The sequence below is a fragment of the Octopus bimaculoides genome, chromosome 5, assembly GCF_001194135.2.
Source record: "Octopus bimaculoides isolate UCB-OBI-ISO-001 chromosome 5, ASM119413v2, whole genome shotgun sequence".
NCBI lineage: Eukaryota > Metazoa > Mollusca > Cephalopoda > Octopoda > Octopodidae > Octopus > Octopus bimaculoides.
In genome coordinates this window covers 106468012-106477570 of record NC_068985.1, presented here as the reverse complement: position 1 = coordinate 106477570, position 9559 = coordinate 106468012, and the positions used below count along the sequence as shown (strand labels likewise).

The 9559-nt window shown below is 37.8% G+C and overlaps 1 protein-coding gene across 2 annotated transcripts in view; it reads left to right on the top strand.

Annotated features, from left to right (window-relative positions):
* Positions 1-9559, top strand: part of LOC106874091 (transmembrane protein 72) — a 103376-nt gene that overhangs the window by 49265 nt on the left and 44552 nt on the right. Inside the window, exon 1 of one of the 2 annotated variants that reach the window (XM_014921691.2) lies at positions 2839-3204. The exons of the other annotated variant lie outside the window; for it this stretch is intronic. Within the exon in view, the coding sequence (XP_014777177.1) occupies positions 3120-3204 (85 nt within the window). The 5' untranslated portion in view covers positions 2839-3119. Of the gene's footprint in view, positions 1-2838; positions 3205-9559 lie in introns of those variants that run through there. 2 annotated transcript variants of the gene reach the window in all.

Genomic DNA, 9559 nt, shown 5'->3' with positions numbered 1-9559 from the left:
AACATAAAACAGTTAGAATATTTTAGTCAGATATGGCTGGATTAAATGCTAAAGGGTTAAAAACTAGCTTTAAAGATAGCTCTTAAAAAAATTCCTATTTTCTTTTTCACACATTCACTCGTACAGGTTTGCGACAACACTCTCTGAAAGAACATGTTTCAGTGGCTGGAAATATGTTAAGCTATAAAGAACACGAGAGACAGAAAACTAGCTGTTTATTGCAATAGATACATCAAAAGCAAACTTTTTTTCATGGACCCTTAAGATACTACTGTGGATCCTCAATTTATTATTTTGTTTGTGTGGACACCCAAGGGTCATGGGGGATCCCGTTTGAGAACCACTGATGTAAAGCAACTGCGTAGAGGCTCTCTCTGCGTTATGTAGTGATGGAAAATATTGTGTGAAGAGTGGGGTTGTGAAATATAGTATTTAGTGTGTGAAACTCAGTAGTGAGACGCACAGGGTGTTGCATACAGCTAGTACTGTAGCGTGAAGGTTAGTGCTGTGGTTTTAGACGTGGTGCGTAATGTAGTGTGTTTGCATAGACGAGCAGTGTTTGGGTATAGTATGACATGGGGTGGAGTGAAATGTGGTTTAAGATGATGTGATGTGTGATCACTCTTAATCTTTACAACTTGGTAGAATATGCTCCACCAAAGAGGGATTAATAAGTGTAAAACATGCTTATAGCTTTCACCAGTTCCCTTGAATGACCACATCTATTCTAAACTGCATTGTCTATATTTTCAAAAAGAAAAAAATGTATTTATCCACTGGTCGTATTGGAACCCATTGAGCGTTAAAAAAAAAAAAAGGAAAATAATTCACTTGCTTTATTTCTTTTAAACACTCCTTGACAACTTTTTTGTTTAATTGTCTGGATAGTCTCAGTTGATCGAAGTTTTTCAACTTAATATTTTACGGATGTGAGATACGACTGTAATAGTGTTGTGTGTGGATGTGGGTTCTTGTGTGTAGTGACATTGATTTGTTGGCTCGTGTGGTGCAACTACTCTAGGAACGAGAGCCTTGATAACACCCTCAAACAGGGACATTACAATATAATCTCTACTTAGATACAATCACAAAACTCACAAAGAAAACAATCTTCTGCTTCAACCGCCAACAGATGAATAAATAATAGACAACAGAATCTTCGAAGTTGCGACAAATGCGAGGCCTCACAATGTCTGATGGTCTCTCATATATATTATACACATATAACAGAAAATCTGCATCGACTAGTTTAGCTCCCTCTTCAGGGCCAGGAAATACTTAAGCTCACCCTTCACAGATCTCAAATAAAACGCCATAAAACTTTAATGAAATATTAATTCCACATATCCGAACGAAGTTGGGTGTGGTTGGCAAAGATTCACTCATCAACTTACAACAACGTCCACATCGAAGATGTGCTGACTCCTTTTCCTGTGAATACTTATTGCTTACAACAGCGCTGCTCCTAGAACTAGGTAGTTGCATACCATTTACATCAAGTCCACCTGTCTTTACTTTTCCCTCTCATCACTCCTTATTTCGCATTTTTAGGCTTCCAATGAACCACTCCACCCACCCCGTTTAACATAGCATTAATCATCGCCCACTTATTTATTTTACTGACAGATGTTCAAATTGAACATAATCATATCGATCTCAACAACGACGAGGGGCTAGCGAACATTATGCGCTTTGCCCCCGCCCTCTGACTCACCTATAGTTATATAACGTACGTGTATCGACTAGTCTCCTTCGCTGACACACACATTCTCTCTCCCACTCTTTGTCTTTATGTAAAGTTATATATAAAACAGTTAAACCTTATTATATTGAAGGATCACTCAATACTTTTTTGTAGTGTACCCTTTTTGTTTATTCTCTTTCTCACGGTAAATTAAAGTGACTTCGAAATTTCGGTTAAGAGTTTGACGACGGCTAGTAAGCCGAAACTTCTAAATAACTGTCAACCTTTTTACTTGTAAAATTTAATATATATATTTAATATATCATTATATATATATATATTTAATACATCATTATTAGCGAATAGGAAGTAATGGGTCCTAGTCGGTTTCAGCGATGAGCAGTTAATAGTTCGATTAACTAAATTACCGGGTCATTAAATTAGTGCGAGTGGCTGAATATTCCACAAACACATGTAGTCTTAACGTAATCCTCAGCCAGATTCAACGTGACATTGTATACTTTTGAATTGCAGCTACAATGTAACCAACGAATTTCCGTTTAACTAATTGCGCTCACAATCTTTGGGTTGTCCCGTGGCTAAAGACCCTAGCTTAAGATGTCACGTAGTGGGATCGAACCCAAGACCTAGTAATTGTGTCGTTAATTATGTATGTAGCACACATATACAGTGCTCGCACACACATACAAATATGTAGTGTGCATATGTGTAAGGAGGTATGTATACACGTGTATATGTTAGCATCGAAATGTAAGAATGACGTGAATAATGTTTTTATCTACACGTACGTATAAGTTTGTGAATGAGTGCATGGGGTTGGGGGGTACACACAAATACATGAATATATGCGTTGGGTGTGCGTGTGAGTGTATATGCGTCTTTTTGTGTGTACCTGTGTAGTATGTACTCATACATATAAAGACATTTATATGCATATTCATGTATGCGTATATGCCTATATGAATGATAGCGTGTATAATCTTTTGTACCTTAACGTATTATATGCAATACCGCGTGTGTATGCGTAAACACGTATGTGTGTGTGTATTTTGTGTACTATTATATGCTAGTCAACGTATGCCGTCTGTGTGTAAGTATTTATATCTATTAACGAATGTATAAATGTGTGTACAGTCCCTGCTCACGCGTTACGCCAGATCACACCATATAGCACTGGCTGCTCTCACCTCAGCAGCTCGACCAATGGGGAGCAGCGAAGCGAGAGGTCAGCGATGACTACTTCCGGGTTAATTCGCTCCCTTCATGGCTTTACTTCATGCTTTCTATTCAGCTGTTTGGAGTGGCGCGAAAAAAAAGTAAATAAATAACAACAAAAAACAATAATAATAATAATCGCAGAAACTATATTGGAGTAAGCAACCCGTTGCTTTTTGGACCCTCTTTTATCTGTGGAATGTGCTGTCGCGATGGCAGAAAAACATGTCCTTGGAACGGTCTGCTTTGGTTCTGTCGGCTGTGGGGACTTATTACTGCTGCCGGTAAGTTAAATACATCTTACATGTGTGTCTGCGTATGTTCATGTATGTGTGTTCATATATTTATAGTATATATATTTAATTCATCTATATATACATATACTTACACAAGTATTTATGTTACAAATTCATTGACATTACAATATGCACTCATGGTTTGATAACCGAGAAAATTTTTTTTACGCTCATTAGCCACTGATATATAAGGTGGTGAAAATGTAATGCTGTGGTGTTCAATCTTTGTTTTCTCAAAGACATTATTGGCTTGAATTTATATAGAATACGCTTAAACCGAAAATCGAAACCGCGTCGCTAGTTTCGTTTCTCGGGAACTTACCTATGACTACCGTATTAGTATGGTAACAATAAGGATTTCTTACACTGGGAAAACCACAAGTTAGGGATGTGGAGGACACGATCGATCCAGAAGGATAAAAGGGAAAGTAGATCCTGAACAGATTTGAACACTAATAATTTTAATAACGATGAAAAAAAAAAATTTACAAACCGCGTCAAAGTTTTGTTTAAGTATAGTTGTGGTTGAAGATTGAATTTAACCTCTGAATAGTACTACTATTTTACATGATCCAGCACGGGAGCCTCTATTGATCGCTTGACCTGCTATTATTAGGAGTTAAATTTCATAACCTATCGTGTTAAAAATGATTTCTTAGACTCTAGCGATCCTTGAACAGTTTGTTTAGAGTTACATCGGATAATTATTACACACCTGATACCTGAAAAAAAATGCCCTGATGTTCATTGCTGGAATTCTTTTGATTATAGGTCTAACTAATCAGGCCACGCGGCTAAACAACAGCGATTGTTTTCTGCGTTCATAGGCAAAAAGAGAAAAACAGAATTAAGTTGACACAGGCCGGACTTGAACTCTGTATTGTGAGGATCCGAACCGTGTGGGTCATATGTACCTGGCTCACGTGTTTCAGAATAAATAAATAAATTATAAGGTATAACGCGTCACGTTTATATAGATATGAGGATAGAGGTTAAATAGTGAAAAGATGTGACGTTCATGCCTTTATGAAGTGTTTTTTTTATTCAAGCGTTAAATGTTGCAAATGCTCGTACGGGGAATCGAAAGTACGGCATTTGACTTAGCTGGCCGAGTGATTTATATAACGATTTACAAAGACATGTAAGGTTGTGTAATTACAGGGAGGCAGCATGGTAAGTAACGACATCCATGGGGTCTTTAGATGGAGTGAAATAACTTTAATCGAAATTTTAAAGTGGAATGTATACAACTGACGCACCTTTGAATGTAGACCTCTTCGATCGGAGATTGACCTGAGACTAAACAACTAAAAATAATTATAATTTCTCCTGATGCATAAGCTTATACACACTAGCAAGGGAAATGGGTGATAGATCCATTTCTAAATATGACTGGTGTTTATTTTTACCGACCTGCATCAGAAGATATAAAGTAAAGTCGATCTTCGCCGGATTAGAACTCAGAAAGTAAAAAAGACGGAACTAAATACTTTTATTGATATAGCTATATTTGTTATACTCGTTTTGTTCTTTATTTCCTCATAACTTTTTGAAAAGAAGTTTTATAAAGATACCTTTTCGAGTGTGTAGATTTACTGATTTTGACTATGTTGATAATATTTACAGTAAAACTTTGGAAGATTTTTAGATCATTCTTTTCCTCTCTCCGACTTAATTACCACGAATTTCCCTAACTTTAGCACTTTTCAAAGTTCAGTTTTTTTTTTCCGACTTATATGTTTGAAACATCAACATTATGTAACTTGCACTCTTGAAAACGTATTTCTGTAAAATGTCATTTAAAAATATGCAGAGTCGTGGCGGGGAAATAAAGTTAGTGGGATGGGGCACCAAACTGTCGTTATACCCAATATTTCGTTTTCAACTATTTCTTCTTCTTTTCTTCATTAATAAAGCAGGCTGAATATCACATTTTTTCATTAGTGAAATGAATCGTTTATCTCCAGTTCGGGTCTGTTGAGCAAAATCGAGCCGTCTGTATATATTAGACTAAGGACTTTCCAAAAAAAAAAAAAAAAATCGGAAACAATCTAGTGCGCCAAAATTCATATCTCCGGATTTGTGTATGTTTTAAGCATCGCAGATTATGAATTTATAAAATAGAAAAGTTCTTTTGGGGGATGAGGTGGGGAAACTTTTCCTTTACACATACACTTTCCATAATTTTTCAGAATTAAGTTTTAAACATCTGAGATTATGATTCTTCAAAACTACAAGTAACGCTAATTCCGGAAAAGGAGGAAAGCAAAGCTACTTCACATTGTTTTAGTGCGCTGATTCGTTATCAACGTTGCTTCAAACATACAGATCCGAAGAAAGTCGAACTAGATAATTTCCGATTCTATTCTGTAGCAATAATGCACTGTTTTCCAAGAGTCCTTTTATTTTTAAAGTCAATAGGAATGGTTTGGAAGAGAGGAAAAAATTGACTGCTATTTCTAATATTACGTGTGGCCACTTTGAAACTCCCATGTTGGTGCTAAAGTGAAAGCAGGATAAAGCTAAACTTTATCGTAACATTGAAGTTGTATATTTTGTTCATTGAAGAATTTTTGTTTGTGTATTTTATAACATGTTGTTAAGCTCACAGTAGAGGTTGGTCGGTTGTTATTCTATACATTATAAGGTTGTGAAGTTTGAAATCGAATGTTTTGTTTGTTACAATTATTTAAATTGTTTGATTGGATTGTTAATACTGAAAGTCAAACGAAAGCGGTTGGTATAAACATTTGACTTAGAGCTCGTTCTCAATAAATGCGCAAACAGTACACGGCAACCTACCTGTAGTGTGTGTGTGTGTGTGTGTGTGACGGGGCGCAGGTGTGGCTCTCTGGTAAGAAGCTTGCTTTTCAACCACACAGGGCCGTCGCTAATCGCCTGCAACCCCTGCGGTCGCAGTGTTCCTACGCGTTTGAGGGGCCCTATGTGAAGATCAAAGTACGTAGACGAGTCATCTATTTACTTTGGTCAAGATGTTGAACAAGAATTAAATTATCCATGTTAATTGTAAATTTCAAGAAATAAAATGGTAATACACTGTACAAGTTCTTGTAAAAATATTGCATTGTACCAAGAACGTCCCTACCTAAATATGTTTTTTAGGGTAACGTGAAATATTGAACTTCAGATAGAATAAAGTAAGATATAGCTATGAATAAAAGGTGCGCAGATTTTGAATTTTGATTTAAGGGACGGGACCTCGAACCAAAAAGTTGCGGGGAGCCTTTAAAAGTCAAGCGACGCGCCTGCAACCACATGGTTCCAAATTCAGTCCCACTGCGTGGCGCCCTGGGCAAGTGTCTGCCACTATAGCCTCTGGCCAACCAAAGCCTTGTGAGTGGATTTGGTAGACGGAAACTGAAAGAAGTCCGTCATATGTGTGTGTGTGTCAGTGCGTTTGTACCCCTGGTGTGTTTACATCCCGCAGCTTAACGGTTCGGTAAAAGATACCTATAAGATAAGTATCAATCTCTTTAAAAAAATAAGTTCTAGGATCAGTTCACGCGACTAAAAATTCTTCAAGGCAGTGCTCAGCATGGCCTCAGTCCAATGACTGAAACAAGTACAAGATAATGAATATATATGTATGTACGTATATATGTATATTTAACACCCACTTTTCCATGCTTGCATAGGCCAGACGGAGTTTAATTGAGCCAAACTTTCTACAGCTGGAATACCTTTCCTGTTGTTAACCTTCATTTGTTTCCAAGCAAGGAAATATTTTCCCATGGCCAGGCATGTTTTTGAAGAACATTGGAAATTAATAACACTGCTTGTATGACAGTGACAACCATTTACATCTAACATGCAATGTCAAGGCAAGGAGACAAAAACACACACTTATACATATACACACATACACATGCGCAGTGGGCTTCTTTTAGTTTCTGTCACCCACATCCACTCACAAGGCTTTGGTCAGCCCTAGGCTATAAGTATTGGGTTGGGGAAATGTTTTCTACTCTAACCCTGGGCCCAGTATGTGGATTTGGTAGATGGAAACTGAAAGAAACCTCTTATATGTATGTGTGTGTGTGTGTATGTATATATATATATATATATATATATATATATATATATGACAGGCTTCTTTGTTTCCATTTACCAAATATATATGTCATCATCGTCATCGTCATTTAATGTCCGCTTTCCATGATGCTGACATGGGTTGGACGGTTTGACTGAGGACTGACGAGCCAGAAGGCTGCACTAAGCTCCAATCTGATCTGGCAAAGTTTCTACAGCTGGATGCCCTTCCTAACGCCAACCACTCCAAGAGTGTAGTGGGTGTTTTTATGTGCCACTGGCACGAGGGCCAGTCAGGCGGTACTGGCAACGACCACGCTCAAAGGTGTGTTTACATGCCACCTGCATGGGAGCCAGTCCAGCGGCACTGGCAACAACCATGCTCAAATGTTGCCCAGCACAAGGGCCAGTCAGAAATTGCTTTGCTTGAAAACCTGTGAGGGTTGGTGATAAGAGGGTCCCCTAGCTGTACAAAATCTGCCTCAGCAAATTCTGGCTGACCTATGCAAACATGGAAAACTTGACGATGGTGATGGTGACAATGATGACAAGGACTGGACTACAGGTAGGATGCTCTGTACTGTGTGCATACATATTAGGAACTAGCAGTAAGTAGTGTATATTTACCAAATACACACATATTCACTGAGGTACTCTGTGTTACGTTGTTGTTGTTTAGGTAACAGCTTTTTTTTTATGTACTTAAAATGACTTATAACAACTTTTTATGTAGTATATTTATATGTAATTATTTTGCATATATTTTGTGATATGAGGGCATGTCTAAAACTGAATTGCTTTGGGTTTCTTTTTTATGCGAAACTTCAGATTTTGTGCTAAATGTTAAATTTTGCAATTGAAGACAATAGTTTCCATGTTTCATAGGTTGAGAGGTATTCGTTGGGGCAGATTTTTTTTACAGCTGGATGCCCTTCTAATAACCAAACCTCACCTGTCTCCAATCAAGGTAATATTTCCCCTTGACCAGACAATGTTCTCACAGGATATTGAAAATGTATGACACTGCTTATATGATAGTGTCAATCATTTTACAGCTATCACACTAAGTCAAACCAGAAGACTCAAACATGCATGCGATGGAATTCTTTCAGTTTCTGTCTGCCAAATTTACTTACATGTCTTTGGTCAGCCTCAAGCTATAGTAGAAGACACTTGCCCAAGGTGAACCTGGAACCATGATGTTGGCAAGCAAACTTCTTACCACACAGCCACACTGTAATCAATATTCAACACAAAACACAAGTAATTTATGTGGCTGTTTATTCAAATTGTAGAACAAGAAATATTGGCTACCTTAGTGCTCTAAGGTAGCCAATATTTCTTGTTCTACAATTTAGTGATTGGTCCAGCAAATAAGCATGTGAGAAGCATGGACTCATTAGTGCAATTCCAGCAATCCAATCTTATGTAAGTGTGTGTATATATATATATATATAAAATCATCATCCTTTTAACGCCACTTTGCCATAATTGCACATGTTGGATGGAATTCATTGAGGCTGATTTCCAAGGCTGGACACCCTTCCTGTTGACAGCTGTCACCTGTTTCCACGGAATATTGGAAACAAGCAACAACACTTATATGCTGGTGACACTTGTTTACAGCTGTTGTACAATATCAAGATAAGAAGACGCAAACTTTATATATATATATATATATATATATATATATATTGATAAGCTTCTTTTAGTTTCTATCTACCAAATCCACCCACAAGCTTTGGTTAGCCTGAGGCTATAACAGAAGACACTTGCTTAAGGTGTCACATAGAGACTGAACCTGAAACTGTGGTTGGGAAGCAAACTTCTTAACCATACAGCCATAATTGCACCTGTGTGTGTGTGTGATAGATGCCTCTTCTCAGAGAGGCATTAGGCTGGCGACCAAGTTGAAAGTGTACCAAGCTGTTGTACTGCCTACGTTACTGTATACCTGCAAGACTTGGACAGTTTACAAATGCCATGCCAAAAAGCTAAACTGCTGCCACACGAACTGCCTGAGAGAGCTGTTGAAAATCACCTAGCAAGACAAGATCCCAGACATGGTAGTCTTCTCTTGAGCTGATCTGCCAAGTATTTACACACTGCTGAGGAGAGCACAAGTCAGGTGGGCTGGCCACTTTATTCAAATGCCAGGCACATGACTCCTCAAAATTTTTACACCGAACTAGCAGAAGGCAAGTGCATGCAAGGGAGACAGAAAGAATGTTTCAAGGACACACCTAAATCCACACTGGAGAACTTTGAGATCGTGAAATACAAGCACAAGACT